Source organism: Protopterus annectens, chromosome 5.part1, assembly GCF_019279795.1.
Source record: "Protopterus annectens isolate FY-2018-M chromosome 5.part1, PAN1.0, whole genome shotgun sequence".
NCBI classification, from domain to species: Eukaryota; Metazoa; Chordata; order Ceratodontiformes; family Protopteridae; genus Protopterus; species Protopterus annectens.
In genome coordinates, this window is record NC_056736.1 from 60,688,818 (window position 1) to 60,707,066 (window position 18,249).

The 18,249-nt window shown below is 42.7% G+C and overlaps 1 protein-coding gene across 2 annotated transcripts in view; it reads right to left on the bottom strand.

Annotated features, from left to right (window-relative positions):
- TDRD3 (tudor domain containing 3) overlaps window positions 1-18,249 on the bottom strand; it is a 1,563,842-nt gene that overhangs the window by 891,763 nt on the left and 653,830 nt on the right. For both annotated transcript variants that reach the window (XM_044072885.1, XM_044072886.1), the window contains exon 5: window positions 3,971-4,112. In XM_044072885.1, the coding sequence (XP_043928820.1) occupies window positions 3,971-4,112 (142 nt within the window). The remainder of the gene's footprint in view (window positions 1-3,970; window positions 4,113-18,249) is intronic.

An 18,249-nucleotide genomic window follows, 5' to 3' on the forward strand; every position in this document is an offset into this window, starting at 1 on the left:
TGTACTAACAGTGTAAAGAAATAAACTATCAGAAGGTAAGGACTTGCAGACATTTTCTGGATAAGGTACTATATGATGGGTTGAATTTAAAGGCATAATACTTGTGTAATGTTTTGTTTGCTGTTGTGTGTTAAAAAGATGTTTACTTACCTTCCAGAGAAATGGCAGCCAATGTATGGGGTTGATTGACTAAACTACATTATTTGCTTTGTATTGTACTGTACAACACCTACTGTGGTGGTGGTGCTGCGGTAGCGTTGTCACCTCACAGTAAGACGTCCTGTTCGATTCTCAGCTAAAGTGTCTTCTGTGTGGAGACATGCGTGAATGGGCGTACCTTCGTTGAAGGTTGTGCATCAGCCCTGGCAAGTCGGTACGTAAAAGTCTACTGCCAATCATTAGCGGACTGGAGTTCCGCTGTGGCAACCCCTAACCGGGAAAAAGCCGAAAGATACAACAACTACAACATTGTACTGTACAACACTATTGTATTGTATTATATTGTACTGTATTTGTGCTGTACTAAACTGTATTGTATTGTATTGTACTGTATTTACCTCTGTTCTTGTGATACAGATTAGAATTTCATGGGTTCACAAAAGACTGCTAGGCCAGCTGCCCTTGTGGGCCATTTTAAGCCTAGCCAAGTTCCCTTTTTGAGCTCAAAATAAGCAATCCCATTTGGTTACAGACTGTTCTTACTCATCCCATAGTGAATAATTATATATTACCCTAAATAAGGATAAATGGGATCATATCATAGATACATTTGGGGGACCTGCGCATGGGATAAAACATTTAGGAGCTGCATCTGTCCATTGGTAGTATAGGGGGCAGCCCTGGGGTAAATTTTCTGTTTTCCACTCATAGATCTAAGTTGCACTTGAATATGGACAGGGATGAACTTTGTTTTATGTAGATGGGCAGTCTGTTCCATTACAGCAGTGTCCTCTGTGAGATATACATGTCCCTCCAAACTGTTCTGTTAATGTTGCAGAAGAGGTCTGGATCCCGGGACAGAGCATTTCTGATGCCACTTGGCTTGCTGATATGCAGTAAATCCATCATGGGTTATGGGTCGGACAATGCCTTGTATGCCAGACACAGGTCATCCCTTAGCACTCTGCAGGATACAGAGTATAGTGACATGGCTTTGAGTCAGTTCATAAAGGATATGTTGTTTAGACCTTGTATCTTTTTAGTATGATAACTCTGTAGGAGTTCCAGCTGTTGCATGTGTCTGGAAAGAAACATGCCAAGGGGGCATTACATTCAATGACTGGCCTAGTGAGGACACAGCAAAGAGGGACAATGACATCCATAGATCTAGACACAATCACTGTGTTTATAAGCTGTGCAATACAGAAGAACTATCTTGCAACAATGGACACATGCTGATAAAATATTAGGTCCCTTTCCACTTAAGTTCTGGAATAACTCTTAGGGCCATATTGTCAATTTGGCAGTTCCCTGGGGTAGATGACTTTCCAAAGTATACAATAATGCATTTTATGGCATTTAGTTTCAAGTTCATGATTTTGGCACCAATTAGCTATTTTGGAAAAACCTTTCTGCAAGACGGCTAAGACATCGGGGATTCAATGACTGCTGCTAGCTTGCAGTCATCTTCAAACTTAGTCAGCCAGAGCCCTTTGGCATCTACTTTTCTAAAGTAAAAGCTAGTACTGAACAGGAGAGGTCCCAGCAAGGAATCCTGGGGGAATCCACTGTTGAGTAGTCTCTGTGAAGGTTAACCTCTCCTGTTTTGATTTTCTGTGTCCTATCTGTGAGACAGTCAGCAATCCAGCAGGTTACATACGGGTTTATTCCCAGTTTACTTAGTGTTTCTACTATGCTTGAGTGGGGAACTATCTCAAAAGCTTTGGCCAGGTCAAAGTATGCACTGTGTACTGCTTTGCCTTCATCCGTTGCTTTGGTGACCTTTTCAAAAAAATCGACCAGTTTGAATTAAGCACGACCTGCCCTTAACAAATACAAACTGAGACAGGTCAGTGTCTGATTAGTCCCATGGCAAGTCTTTCCGTGACTTTGCATGTGAGGATGGTCAGACTTATGGGTCTGTAATGCAGGGGAATGACTGTAGCTGTTCTCTTTTCACTCGGTACAAAACCTGTATGGAGGCTGAGACTGAACAGTGTGGTTGGGGGTGTCAGTAAATTGTGCTTCATACTATTTAAGATGCATCAAAGGATATTATCAGGACCCATCAGTGCAGTATGTTTAACTTTTGATCACACTTTTAGGACTTTGTCTTGTGTGATAGCTGCAGGCTAGACAGTTTTAGGTATAGGTTGAGGGACAGAGAGGCGAGAGGAGTAAAGTTAGAACTAAATTTATCTGCCAGTAGGTTCACTAATATCTTCAGCTTCAAAGTATCATTCGTAATCAGAGCAGAAAAAGGTTCACAGACCAACCCACTTATCTGGCTAACAAACAGCTAGCTAGACAGATAGATAAAATGTTATGGGACAATGGGTGCATGCTTTTTTCTCTCACTTCTTAGCTAACAGGTGGGAAGAGTAGGAGCAGAATTTCTAATTTAAAGCACGGCTTTTGACTGTTTTGCTATTTAGGATTTATCATGTATTTCTTTGCTTCTCTCTCTTCTTCCAGTCTTTCTGATCCGCTGTGTTTTTTACAAGAAAGTTTCCTACTCATTAAAGATCATTTTTGCACAATTTTTTCTGTATTTAATTCAAGGCTTGTGTCCGGCTCCTTTTTGTCCTCATTGTACCAAGTGGTGAAAAATGCATTGCGTTTTCAAAGATGATGCAGACAATCTGGGATTTCACTGAGATGTATAAAACACAAGATGACTTAGCTATTCATCACCTTATTGCCAAAATGTATTTCTGTCCCAAGGGGCAGCAGGATTCTATTTTCTGCATGGATGCTAAGAAGAAGAGGCATCAGCCATGACTATCTTGAGAAGTGTAGGCTGGTAGCCAAACACAGATTATTTTGACAGGTATTTCAATGAAAATGGCATGGACATTAAATTATCGCAGTGCAGATAAAGGAATCAAATGTTTATTCGACACTCAAAAGATGTGTAGTCATCTTCTATTTGGAATCAAGTTTAGACAGAGAAGACAGTTTGTTAGGCTCAGGTATGCAATTTCAAGGGGCCTTTCTGCCTTAATTACTTTTTTTTTTCTTTTTGGAGTCATTTTTACTTACAGCAAAATCGATGGTATATAGGACTGTACTAGTGAACCCAGTGGGATTGTTGTCTGTGCAAGACAGTGTGTCTCCATCCTCCACTGATGTGTAACTCTGGAGTTAGTACAGACAAGTAATGGAGATGTGGAGTGCAAAACTCTAGTGTTGGTAGATGTGCTTCCACGGAACTCTTTTCAATAAAGTGAAATTGATAAAGAAGCGAATCAAACATAAAAAATTATCTTGACAAAAGTAATGACAGATGCAGTATTACTTAACAGCTACTGACAATATCCAAGTGGTATGTTCTAGTGGCAAGACCCAAGCACTGATTACTACCAATACACTCACACTATGCCATCACAACAGCTGACTTAAGAATTGAGGGCACACAGACAATTATAACAAGAGAAATAATTCAAGAAACTGACGATTAGCAATGCTAAATTCTCAGCACACTGACTGCTATCCAGATACTGTTAACTATGTATCAAATGACATTTGTAAACGGAGTTATCTAACTGAAATATAAAATAGAAACTATGTAGTGCAGTCAGTGACATATGGCTGCCAGTGATGCACTTTGATAGCTTTCTCCTTTTCTTGTTATCAGTTTACGTTTTGCTAACTTTGAATTTGTCCAACATACAGTTTTTAACTGGTCCATATGGCACTATGCGGAGTGTTCAAACTTCTGTAACCACTGTAAAAAATGAAGTTTTCCAGATAAAAGCACAGGACTAATTAATTTTTTAACTGACTAAATGATTGATGTAGGTTACCTCACCCTTTGTAACTCCCATTTTTCAATCAGATGATCAACTTCACCTCCAAGGACTATGGTGTTCCTGTCTTCAAGCAGCAAAAATCCATTTTTCACCAGAATAAGTCCCAACAGCTTTACTTTTGTACCAGGAGGTGTATTTAAGCTACAAAATCAATTCAAACAGTTGATTAGCTTATAAGACACTTTACAAAACAGGAAAAAAAAACTGTTTATTAACTGAGGCAAGGACTTGAAATATTTTACAAAACTTCAAATAGACTTGCGACAGATCACTGTGAAAAATTAAGTCACCCACACTGAAGTCTCCAGAAACAGTACATCATATATGTGGAATACCCTACTGTGTAATAGCAGATCTTTGAAGAGGGATTCTTTTCTTGCAGCTGTCACTTGAAAGACTTCCATCAATCTATTTGTCTTCTACAGCACAGTACTTTACCAGCATTCTGGCATCAAGAGCATATCCAAATGATTTATGGCACTGAGCATGTATTCCAATATAAAGGGGGTGGTTCTCAACAAAATCTGCAGTGAATCCAGAATGCTGACCGATAAAAATGAGGGAATCCAATTTGCAGCAGAAGCGTGAGCAGCACTTAAAAACAGAGCTCAGGACGGAGAACAGTTAAAAATAACACAAACAACTGCAACCATTTAACAGAAAGTTGTAGCGGAAGTGTTTATGATGTCCAGAAGAATAACAAAGACGAGAAAGGTGAAGCAAAAGGAAGAACTGAAAGTTGATCCGGTAGTCAGGGATCTGGAATCTGTGTTGACAATAAATTGTCCTTTGATCACCATAAATCCATTACTGTAAGGAAGTACTTCACTGCACAGCTTATATCTAAAGGTATGTCATCTAAGTCAAGGGATGTAATTATTCCACTGCTCGCATCAGGCCAATCACTGAATGTAATGCCACATTCCACATGTAACAGTCCAAACACCTGTCACAAGTGGTGCGACTATAATGCTTTTTCACAAAAAAAAAAAAATCAAGGACCTAAAATCACAATAACTATGCAGATCATCTTAAAGCCTTATCCTTCTTCTCAATATCATACAGACTACTAACAAGTGACCTCTGCCTCAAGTACATAGCCTCAGCAGACCCTGTCCTGTCAAATCTATTACATATTCTCAAGTCCAATGGTCACATGAACAGACACTTAAGGGATCTCAATTCTTTTGCAACACAAATACACCATACTGGAACTATAGGTATGTATTATACAAAATGCCTCTACTTTGGAACAGCCTTCCACTTTTCATAAGAGAAATACTTTTCTTACTCTATTCAAATGTGATTTCAATGAATGGATGAGACACTGCAAATTCATTTCAGTTTTAGCATCCATGTCCCAATACTGCCCTTGTTCCACTCACCTCTGATTTATCGATATGCAAAATATAAGGGCTAAAAACTGCCATGGGAGTGTAAAGCTAAGCTCTGTAGGATCCTCATAGATCAATGACCAAGCAAGTACCTATGAAGCTATGAAAACTCAGAAAGGGACAGAAAGCAGTGTGCAGCAAAGGTGGGAAAATCAGACGGTAATTACAACTAAAGCAGACAATTCCTTATTCATTCTAGAGAAATACTGACCAAATGCACTCTGAAATGTTCAAGATATGTGGTTCCCTATTAGAATACACAAACAATAGACCGATAACAGAAACAGAGGTTTTAACCAGCATTCAGAAGAAATAACTGTTATGCAAAATGCTGAGAGGGAGACGAAAAAAAAATGAGGGAAGTGCAGCAGTGTTTCCACTTACCATACCTGAAAACAGAAGTAATCTAGACACCTCGAGGGAATTCTGGTATCCCAGAGGGTGATCGGCCTAACAAGATACAGAGTACAAAGGATTAGTCCAAATAAAAACACTTTAGCTAGCAGATCTAGAAGACTGTCTCTCTGATACCCCCCAGTGGGAGGAATAAAGATGCTTTGTTGAAGTTTCAAGTAGTTTATTCAGTTAGGTAGGTAGACAGACAAGTGTTGTGCATGTTCAAGTAGATCAGTGATACAATACTAATTCTTGGGTCTTCTTGCCAAGCAGAAGCCCACGGCCAGCCCGAATACTGGAATCTTTTCACCATCCCTCAGCCAGAGGAGGTCCAAGCAGATTGATGTCTAGATGCTGGGGTATAAAGGCCGATGTCAGCTGACAACATCTTCAGGTCATTCTTGTCTAGACATAGGAGTCAGATAGGCATGAGAAGGAGCACGACCTTCCCAACCATCTCAAGTATGACTCTGGGACCGTTTTCTAAAGGAAAGGGGGGGTGATGAAAGGACGATAAGACCTACCCCAACCAAAAGTAAAGAGGGAGAAAATGGGGAAGGAAGTTGGGAAAGGGCACTGTAACACTGATCTACTCAAATATTTACAATCATGGTAAGTGGAGACACACCTGTACTAGGTTCATCACAGTTAATGTTGCAGTACTAAATACTGGGAAGTCTCCCACAGTTTCTATGTGGGCAGTTGGCCAGAAATAAGATCTGGCAATAGCAGTCTCTACAAGATGGCAGAGGTGAACCCAGCTCTTGCCCTCAAGATGGACCCAAGGTGGTAATGCTTAGTGAAAGTGTGAAAAGATGACCACTTAGCAGCCTCTAGAATGGCCTGCACGAGTACCCCTTTTAAAAAGTTGGTAGTGGTGACTTCATGCCTGGTGGAATAAAGCTCGGACTTATGAGGAAGCTGTATACTATGTTGATAGTAGCAAAAGTAGATGCAGTTTGCAATCCATTTGGAAATAGTTTGGTCACTGGTTTACCTTGTTTATCTTCTGCAAGGGTTACTAAAAGCTGGTCTCAATTGTTTAGAATGTTAGTTCTGTGAAGATAACACCTCAGTTGTCTGTGTACATCTAGGGAATGCAATATTCTTCCCCCTTTGTTTTGAGGGTTAGAAAGGAACACAGGAAGGTGAATGGCTTTGTTTAAGGAGATCTGTGAAACCACCTTAGACATAAATGAAGGATTGTTTTTTTTTTGGGTGACTATCCCTGCAGAAGACAAATAATGATTCCTTGAGCATAAAGGCCTGAAATTCAGACACACACCCTGCTGAGGTGAGTGCCAAAAGGAGAGTTGTTTTCCAGGTAAATAATTTGATAAAGACTAAGGCTCACTGTTCAAAGATCAGCAGAGTGAGCTTTTCAAATATGGGGAAAAGCACTCCCTTCAGAATAAGCAGTGGTGTATTATCCCCTTGAGAAATTGTTTCATGTAAGGGTGGGAGTAAACAAGTGGGAAGACTGGGAGGCAGGTTGACATGGCAGACACATGAACCTTGATGTTACAGTAAGATAAAACCTGTTTGAAGAGGAAAGACAGGTATTCAAGTATCTGTTTTATATTCATCTAAAAAGAGAGAATACCCAGGGATGGACACAAGATGGAAAAGCTTTTCCATTTTTCTAAATATGACTTTCCAGAATTTTGTTTTTTCTAGCCTCTTTCAAAATGGGCAAGACATCCTGTAAGTAGGATAGGGTGGAGAGTGTCAAAATCCAGTGTTCCAAGCTGTAAGTTAGACAGTTCTCGGATAGAGATGTGTTAAAGACCCCTTGTTTTGGGTAGGAAGGTCCATGATAAGTTGTACTGTTTTGTCTGGGAATGGGAGGAATAAAATTCTTTGACAGATTTCATCTATTTCCCTTTCTTATCCAGTTTATGAAATACTTGTTCAGCAAAATATTTTTTTTTCCAAAACACAGATCCCTCAGATGCAAAGCTGAGAATAGGGTGTCATCAAAATCTGCATAAGTCTGAGGGGAAGGTGTTCCACATAGGAAACTTCCTCCCCATCATCCAATACTAAAGAATCAGAATTCCCCTGGACAGGAAGTGTCCCTTTTTCTTTTCCCAGAGACATTCCTGGCAAAGGATCCTTTTGCAAGGTGGGTTACCTGGTCTTCATGAAGACTTATGCCAAACAACCTGCCCAAGTCCAGTGAAGAGACCTGGGAGGAAGAGGGAGTGGGCTGAGACAGCAAAGGCCAGGCCAAACCTGAAGGCCTCTTGGTTTGTGTTCCCGAGTCCTAGGAGAAGTGAAAGCCTCAGGTCGCAAGTGGATGGTCGGGACCTCAATCTGGTTCCAAGACACATCCTTCCTTACAATAACCAACCATTACCTGTACTTTGGCATCAGAAAGCAGTGGTCTGCATTAAGGCTTTGGACCCAAAAGACATCAGTCTGGTGTTGTACAGTCAGGTAAGGGCCTGAGTCATAGTGGCCTCTGAAGAGGTCATGCTAGAGGACTCCCACCTTATAGGCTTCAGACCACAGGGCTGCAAAGGTGTCTCACCTGCATCACTGACATCAAATTTTGTCAAGGGCCTGGAGAAAGAAATGTCCTTGGAGTTCCCGACATCCTCCTTCTTTGGACACTTATCTTTATGGGGTTTTTTAGGGATTATGGCCTGAGAACCGGTACATTTTGAAGTGTGCAAAGGGCCTGCCTTACTAGATTCCATATGTAACTGGAGGGACTCTTCTTTACTCTTAATAGTTTCTGAGTTAAATCTAGCACAGAAAAATAGCAACATCATGACTTGCGGTTATGCAAAAAAAGGCAGGGTATGGAATTTTTGTGGGCAATCAGGTTCCAACAAGAAAGGCAATTATTCATTTTCTCAAAAAAAAAGATCATTCACAAGGAAAGGAGAAAAAAAGGCACCCAATGGGATATTTATTTGGGGTGGCTGCAAACTCTGGTAATTCACACTGACTGACAATGCTGAAGAACACATTGTGAAGTATCAGACTACATGGCAAGAAAGAACTAAAGAACTAAAAATGTAACTGGCTGAAAAATTACAGTTTTGTACCTACCATAAATGTAGATGTTCGAGTGCTAATACAGCTGCAGTCATAACAGATGGGTTCTCCTGCCATCAGGCGGGTCCTCGGTCGGCCGAATTCCAAAGTCTAGGTCCGGCGTCGGTTGTCGTCGCTTCTTCCCTGACGTCAGAGCGCCAGGGGTATAAAAGAACCAGCCAACGCCATTTTCTTCAGTTTTTCTTGCCCCAGATGTCAGGTGACCCCAGAAGGAAGGCAATACATAAATTTGTGTGATAAAGCAATGCAATATAATCAAAATACAGTAGTGCAAGCAAATACATCAAGAATGAATACCCCAATCAGGTTGCATGAGGAGGTGTTAGCCAATAGGCCTGTCCCAAGAGGGGAAGGAGGGAGGGAAACCTGGACTGCAGCTGTATTAGCACTCGAACATCTACATTTATGGTAGGTACAAAACTGTACTATGTTCATCGTGCATACAGCTGCAGTCATAACAGATGGGTAAAATCCCAAAGCTAAGAAAGGGGTGGTAGGCACTAGGTGGAACTAGGAGGAGCCAGAATGCCCTGCAAGACTGCAGTGGCAAAGCCCGCTCTAGATTTGGAGTATAATGGAAGGTGGTAGTGTTTGGAGAAGGTATGCACAGAACTCCAAGTGGCTGCTTCCAAAATATCTTTGGTAGGAACTCCTCTGAGAAAAGCTGCAGAGGTAGCCGTAGCCCTTGTGGAGTGAGATCTGATGCCTGTAGGTACAGTTTTGCCATGAAAAGAATAGCAAAAGCGTATGCAGTGGGCTATCCATTTTGAGATAGTCTGTTTGGAAATTGGCTTTCCTTGAGCTCCTATAGCATAGGACACAAAGAGCTGTTCTGATTTTCTGAAAGGCTTTGTTCTGTCCAAATAATAACGCAGTTGTCTGTGGATGTCCAAGGAATGTAGTAATCTCTCCCCTTTGTTTTGAGGATTAGGATAAAAGGTAGGTAAGTGTATAGCCTGATTCAAAGCTACCCTGGATACCACTTTTGGCATAAAGGACGGGTTGGTTCGTAAGGAAACTCTGTCCTGATGGAAGATGATGAAAGGCTGCACAGCCATGAGAGCTTGTAGTTCCGATACCCTACGAGCTGAGGTAATAGCCAGAAGGAAAGCTGTTTTCCAGGACAAATATTGCAAATCTGATGAGGCAGCTGGCTCAAAAGGAGGCAAGGTCAGCTTTTCTAGAATGAAATCGAGATCCCAAGCAGGTATTGGTTGTTTCCTTGGGGGTTTTAGATTCTTAGCCCCTCTGAGGAACTGTCTTAAGAGGGGGTGAGAGAATAAGGGTGGATCAGTGTTGTATTCTGCAGAAATGGCTGAGGCATGGATTTTGATGGAGGAGAAAGAAAGTCCACTGCTTAGCAGCTCAGCTAGATACTGTAATATTTGAGGTAAATTCAGTTTTCCGGGATCCTGGCCCTTTTTCTCATTCCAGACACAAAACCGTTTCCATTTTGCGGAGTAAGCTTTTCTAGTAGACGGCCTTCTGGCCTCCAAAATGACATCCTGCACCTCCTTGGAGAGTAGGGTCTGTTGTGATGCTAAGGAATCTTCCATGCGGCTAGATTGAGTGTTTTTAGCTGACTGTGAAGAGTTTTGAAGCTGTGCTGAGTCAGAAGAAGAGGCATTAGAGGCAGGGTCCATGGTGGGGAATGCGTCAGGCCCCTCAGGAGTGGGTACCAGTGTTGTCTTGGCCAGTCTGGAGCAATGAGAATCATCTTTGGTCTGTCTGCTCTGGTTTTTAATAGAACTTTGGGCAGCAGAGGAAGAGGTGGGAAGGCATAAACTGTCATTGATGTCCAACTGAAAGAGAGAGCGTCCACTCTCCAGGCCTTTGGATGAAAAATCCTTGAGCAGAATTTTGTCAATTGGTGATTTTTGTGGGAGGCAAAGAGATCTATGTCTGGCCTTCCCCATGCTTGAATTATCTCTGTAAAAACTTGAGGATGCAACTTCCATTCGTGTGGATCTGTCATATTTCTGCTTAGGTTGTCTGCCAGCGTGTTTTCCTTGCCTGGCAAGTACTGTGCTTGTAGTTCGATTTGTAAGTCCAGGGCCATGTTCCAAAGTGACATGGCCAGTCTGCATAGGGGGTATGAATGGGTTCCTCCCTGTTTGTTTATGTACCACATTACTGTGGTGTTGTCCGTCCTTATCAATAGTTGACCTGGTTGCAGGAGGTCTTTGAAAGCTATAACAGCATTTATTACTGCTATCATTTCCTTTTGATTGATGTGTAGGTGCTTTTCTTTTTGGGACCATTTGCCCTGAATGCACCGATCTGTCATGTGCGCCCCCCAGGCATAGTCCGAGGCGTCTGTTGTGATGACTTGATTTGCTTGAGGCTTGCTGAATGGGAGACCTGTGTTTGTTTGGCATGCTTGAGCCCACCACAGAAATTCCTTTTGAAGACATGGAATTAGTGGTATTATTGTTTCCAAACTGTGGCTGTGTTGAGACCATAGGTTTTTCAGGTACCACTGAAGTTTCCTCATATGCAGCTTTGCACATGGGATTAGTAAGATGCAAGATGCCATGAATCCCAGAGCCTGCAGGATTTTCTTTGCAGTCAGCCTGGTGCAATTTGCTAGTGTTCTGAAGTATTGAGTTAGTTGCCCCTGCTTCTCTGGCGTGAGGTAGGCCATCTGGCTGTTTGTGTCCAAGTTGGCACCCAGGAAAATTATTTTCCGAGAGGGTATTAGCCTTGATTTCTTTTTGTTGACTGTGTATCCCAGAGAATTCAACAACGTTATTACATAAGCCAGATGTTTCAGAAGAATGTGCTTGCTGTCCGCTTGGATCAGGCAGTCGTCGAAATAGGGGTATATTTGTATCCCTAGAAGTCTGCAGTAGGCAATTACTGATGTCAGGCATTTCGTGAATACTCTGGGCGCAGTAGATAAGCCAAAGGGCAATGCAGAGAATTGATAGTGGGTTGAACCTGCAAGAAATCTGAGGTATCTTCTGCAATTTTGTCTGATTGGAACCTGCAGGTATGCCTCCTTGAGGTCCAATGTTACCAGCCAAGACTCCTTGCCCAGCATGGGAAGAAGCTGCTGAAGAGTGAGCATCTTGAATTTTGGTACGAGCAGAAATGTGTTTAGGATGGATAGGTCCAAAATAGGTCTCCAATCTTTTCCCTTCCTTGGTACCAGGAATAGTCTGGAATAAAAACCTTGACCTTGTTCGTGCGTAGGTACCTCTTGAATAGCTTTCATGTCTATGAGATCTGAAATTTGTCTTTGTGCCTCTGCCCTTTGATTGTGTGGCAGGTTTGGCATGCCTCTCATTTTTGGAAGGGTATGAAAATGGAATCTGTAGCCTCTGTTTATAATGTCCAGGATCCATTTGTCTTTTGTGACAATATGCAAATTTTTTTGAAAATAATGCCAGTTTTCCGCCTAATGGTGCTGCCATTTGAGTCTTGCTTGGCATGCAAAGGGGAAAGTCACTGGGCTTGCTTTCTGAATGGTTGCGAGTTATCCTCACCACCTCTTTGTGTAGGAGCTTGCCATTGTCTGCCTCTAAACGATCCTTGGGATTGCCCTCTGCCCCTCGGGCGCCTGTATCTACCTCTTTGGGGTCTGTCCGTGGCTGGAAAGGACCAATTTTTGGAAGGCCAATTTCTACTGAAACATGGTGGTTGTACCTGTAGAAAATCTTTCACTGTTTGCATTGATTTAGCCTTTTCCTCCATTTTCCTTAATACCTCCTCAGTATAAGCACCAAATAATACATCCTTTTGTAGAGGGGCATCTAGTAATTTAGCTTTGACATGATCTGGTAAGGTTTGTTCCTTGAGCCAGGCAAGTCTACGTATGACTGATCCTGTAACAGCAGCTCTACATGAGGCCTCTAGAGCATCAAAACCACATTGTAAGGTATGTTTACCCACTTGTTCTGCACTATGCATCAAATCCTGCAACTCCTTCAAGTCTGGTTGTTCAGGTTGTGACATTTTACTTCTCAATTGTGATAACAAAAACTGTTGGTACTTTAGCATATGGAACTGACAGTTTAATGCCCTCATGGTTAAGGTGGCCGAAGTATATACCTTTTTCCCCCACCTTTCTAAGGATCTGGAATCTCTCGGAAGGTAATGGATTTTTAGCAGTGGAGGCCTTAATTCCCTTGGGGCCCTGTGAGATAGTTTCTGGGTCAGCAGCATGACTTTTGTATAGAAATTGGTGTGAGTCAGGAACCCTGTAGTACCTGTCAGGCTTGACTGGAGCTGGAGGCAGAGAATCCGGGTTAAGGCAGGCCTCGAGTACACATCATCTAGTATGTCCAAGACAGGAGGTATAGCTAGAGGCCTGTGCTGAGGTAGCAAGAGAAATTCCCTAAGCCTTTTCTTGGAATCTGAATAATCTTGGCCTTCCCAGTGGAAGTGTTCCCTTAAGGTATGCAAAGTTTCCCCAAATGAGTAATCCTCTGGGGGGGATACAGAGGAATGGACTCCTCTGCATCAGACTCTTCAAAACGGGAGTAAGAATGTTCCTGTTCATCAGAGTGCTCTGATATAATGGAGCCCTGATCAGAGGAGGGGGATTCTTCCTCCACTCTGAGCTTTTTGTCTGGGGAGGGGGGTTGAGAACCCCTGATAAGAGTAATTAGATCCTCAGCCATCTTAAGCATCTGTTTTGTAGGCATGGGGCCTGGAGATGGGCCCTGTGTAGCTTGTCTCTTAGAATGCATGGCTGCTTTAGACTTAGTGAAAGCCTTGATGGAAAAAGAAGAGGAAGGTCTGAAAACACCTTGAGAGGGGGTAGACCTGTCCACATTTTGAGATTCACCGCCAAGAGTGGCTTCGGTATCTGTAGTCGGGGTGTGGGCCGAGGAGCCTGCGACCTCGGGCACAGGAGACACCGCCAATGTAGTGTCATCGGTAGTCAGGGGCTGCGTAGGCGCCTCGCTGAGAACCGGACCACGTGTAGTCGGCTTTGGTGTGGTGTCGGTAGAGGCCGCAGACATCGTGTGTCGGTCCTTATCTTTGCATTTTTTTAGACAAAACTGGAGTCGGAGTATCCGACTACATAATATAGTTAAATCTTTTGCCAAAATAATGCTGGGCGAACTCCGCCCGACGCTTAATGGTGCGTTTGTTGAATGTAGCACAAAAGCGACAGACCGAGACGTCGTGGTCTGGGCCTAAACAAGGAATACAGAGGGAATGGAAATCCTTATGCGGTATTTGCTTCCCACATGAAATACAATTATTAACTTTGTCTGACATCGGTCTGAGGCAAGAAAAGTTTCCCCAACGGGGTACTTAGCTTTCAAGAAGACTTCGGTTGCAAAATTTTCGTAATTTCAGGAGCTGGCCGACCGGCACTTGCGAACTGCTTCTGCTTTGGGCACCGCGCGGCAAGAAAGACTGAAGAAAATGGCGTTGGCTGGTTCTTTTATACCCCTGGCGCTCTGACGTCAGGGAAGAAGCGACGACAACCGACGCCGGACCTAGACTTTGGAATTCGGCCGACCGAGGACCCGCCTGACAGCAGGAGAACCCATCTGTTATGACTGCAGCTGTATGCACGATGAACATCCCCTTTATACCAAAATGTCCAGACATTCGCCAACTGGGGGATGTTAAACACTGGTATTTGGACTGGCCAAGAGCTTCTGCACGGTACGAAGATCTAAGTATTAGTACTGCAACAGTGACTACAATGAACTTAAGCAACTAAAATATATGAAATGGCACAGAAACTGGCTGAACTCTAGGACAAGTCATGCAGAGACAACAAAAAGCTGGGAATGAAAACTCACAGTGTGTACTGTGTAAGATCAATGTACAGGCAAATGCAGGTAATGGGCATCTCCCAATCCATAACAACTTTATAGGTGATACACAAACGAACAATGGAAAGCTGGTAAACAATGTTTACGCAAGTGAGTTAGTCAGCATAAATTAAAAGGCTAGAGCAATACAAAGAAATATATTTTGTGTAAAAAAAATATTTAAATTATAGTTGGTCACCATAACACTAGATGTTTGTGTGAGTGATCACTGCGGCACTACTACTCCTTAAACAAAGAATTTGCTGAAGATGAGATGCCCAAACTTTTAGAGTAAACTGTAAAGAGGCAACTGAACTGTAGGGTCGCTTATAACTACTTGGGTCTTGTCATTGTTTTTGCTTTTTTTTTAGACCAAACTCCATTCCTTTTTTTGACACCCCACAAGAATAGCTCCCATTGGCCAATGCTAAACTAACATGTGGTACACAGGGAGGGAATGCTCATGTTACATTTTTAATACTTTTATGGCACAGAAGCACTCATAACTGTACCCATAAGAGCACTGAGAGATTCCATTGTCTCCTCAGTCTGTAAAGTTCACAAGGACATTGTTCAATCGAAAGCAACCAATAGAGGCAACACTGACATCATCCCAAACAGCTCAAAACAAAAGGTAGTAAACAAAGATAAGGTGGGGAATTTCAGGAAAAGTACAGTTTTGTACCTACCATAAATGTAGATGTTCGAAGATCCACATTGCTGCAGTCCTAACACTTGGGTAGTCCGCTGTCCCAGTCGGCCCGAATACCAAAGTATAAGGCTGACGTCGGTCAAGGCGCATTTGTCTGACATCAGGACGTCAGGGTACAAATGCGCATGACCGACGTCATATCCTCAGTCTTTTCTTGCCCCAGATGTCAGAAGACCCTAAAAAAATAAGGCCAAAACACTCCTGTACCTAATATATGTACAATATATACAAATTTACAAAAAATAGAACCTCACCCACACAACCATCCCTAAACACAGAGGGGAAGGAGGGAGGGAAAATTGGACTGCAGCAATGTGGATCTTCGAACATCTACATTTATGGTAGGTACAAAACTGTACTATGTTCTTCATCCCACATTGCTGCAGTCCTAACACTTGGGTAGAATCCCAAAGCAGAGGTAAGGGAGGATGGCTAAACTATAATGAGGCAGGAGCTGCCAAAATGCCCTGCAACACAGCAGTGGCAAAACCAGCCCTGGACTTAGAATAGAGAGGAAGGTGGTAATGCTTGGAGAAAGTATGCACTGAACTCCAAGTAGCTGCCTCAAAATATCCTTAGTTGCCACCCCTTAGAAATGCTGTTGAAGTGGCAGTAGCCCTAGTGGAATGAGGCCTAATCCCAGCTGGAATCTCCTTGCCATGATGGGAGTAACAGAATGCAATGCAAAACCCAATCCACTTAGATATAGTTTGTTTTGACACAGGCTTGCCCTGAGAACTCAAAGCAAAAGAAACAAACAACTGCTGAGACTGCCTAAAATCCCTAGTCCTGCTTAAATAATAGCATAACTGCCTGTGTACATCTAAAGTGTGCAAAATCTTTTCCCCTATTTTGGGGATCTGCATAAAAAGTAGGCAAATGAATAGTTTGGTGTAAAGCCACACTAGAAACCACCTTAGGCATAAATGACGGATTAGTACGTAATGATACCCTATCCTTATGAAAAATCAAAAGGCTCAACCGCCATAAGGGCCTGCAATTCAGAAACCCTTCTTGCAGAAGTAATGGCCAACAAAAAAGCAGTCTTCCATGACAAGTATTTCAACTCAGCAGTAGCCGCAGGCTCAAAAGGTTGTAGAGTAAGTTTCTCCAACACAAAATTGAGGTCCCAAGCAGGAGTAGGAGCTCTCGTGGGGTCTTATATTCTTTGCCCTCTAAGAAATTGCTTGAACAAAGGATGAGAAAACAATGGTGGGTCACAATCATAGTGAGCTGAAATTGCTGCAGCATGAATCTTAATGGAAGAGAAAGACAAACATTTGTCCAATAGCTCAGTAAGATATTGAAGAGCCACACTCAAATTAGGCTCAGAAACATCCAAATCCTTTGCTGCACTCCAAAATAAAAATCTCTTCCATTTTTCTGCATACACTTTACGTGTACTAGGTCTTCTGGCTTCCATAATCACATTCAAAACTTGTTGAGGAAGTTGAGACCTGCTGTGGTTCAAAACAGAATATGCCAGGCTGTTAGATGAAGAGAGTGAAGCTTGACATTGAGTAGATGACCGTCCCTCTGAGACAAAGGTGTGGAATTAAAGGTAAAGGCCATGGAGGCTTTCTTACCAGATTCCTCAGTAATGGGTACCAGTGTTGCCGAGGCCAATCTGGAGCTATCAAAATCATCCTTGGCTTGTCTTGTCTGACCTTTAGGAGTACCTTTGGGAGGAGAGGCAGAGGTGGAAAGGCATACACATGAAGATTTTCCCAACTGAGCGAAAGAGCATCCACTTTCCAAGCTGTGTGATGAAACCTTTTCGTGCAAAACTTTGGCAGCTGGTGGTTTAGTGGAGAAGCGAACAGATCTATGTCTGGAGTTCCCCATGACACTGTCAATTTTGAAATACATGAAGATCCAGTTTCCACTCGTGGGGATCCATGATTTGCCTGCTTAACACATCTGCTAAGGAGTTCTGTGCTCCTGGCAGAAACCTCGCCTGAAGAGTAAGCTGCAAGCTGAGCGCAGTCTCCCACAAAATCATTGCTTGCCTGCATAGAGGATAAGAATGTGTTCCCCCTTGCTTGTTGATGTACCACATGACAGTTGTGTTGTCTGTTAGAATCAACACCTGCCCTGGACGAAGTAACTCCTTGAAAGCCATCAATGCAAACTGGACTGCTAACATCTCCTTCATGTTGATATGTAGATGCTGTAGTCTGGCAGGCCACTTGTCTTGTATCCACTTTCCATTCAGATGAGCTCCCCAAGCTATGTCTGAGGCATCTGTCGTTAGAATCTGACTCGCCTCTGCGCGGGTCAGAGAGAGTCCCTTGTTTAGGTGACATTCCTGAGCCCACCACAAAAATTCCTTTTGAATGCAAGGTATTATTTGAATGACAGTGTCCAGATCCTGGCAGTGCTGTGTCCATACATTTTTGAGATACCATTGCAGCTTCCTCATATGCAGTTTGGCATTGGGAAGCACCAGAATACAAGATGCCATGAACCCTAATGCTTGAAGGACTGTCCTTGCAGTCAGCACGGACTGATGAGATAGTTGATGGAAGTAAAGGGATAGACTCTTTTGTTTGTCCGGGGTTAAAAGGCCATCTGGGCTGCTGTATTCAGTCTCACACCCAGAAAGCACATGTCTTGAGAGGGTACTAGACTGGACTTTATTTCGTTCACAGAATACCCCAGGCATCTTAGCACTGCTATCACATATTCCAGATGCTGAAGAAGCTCGTCCTTTTCTTGAGCCAGAATCAGACAGTCGTCCAAGTAAGGATAGATTTGTATTCCTTTTAGCCTGAAAAAGCTACAACTGGAGCCAGAACTTTTGTGAATACTCTGGGCAGTAGATAAGCCAAAGGGCAATGCAGAGAACTGATAATGGGAATTTCCAGCTCGAAACGCAGATACTTTCTGCAACTGAGTCTGATAGGCACATGAAGGTAAGCCTCCTTGAG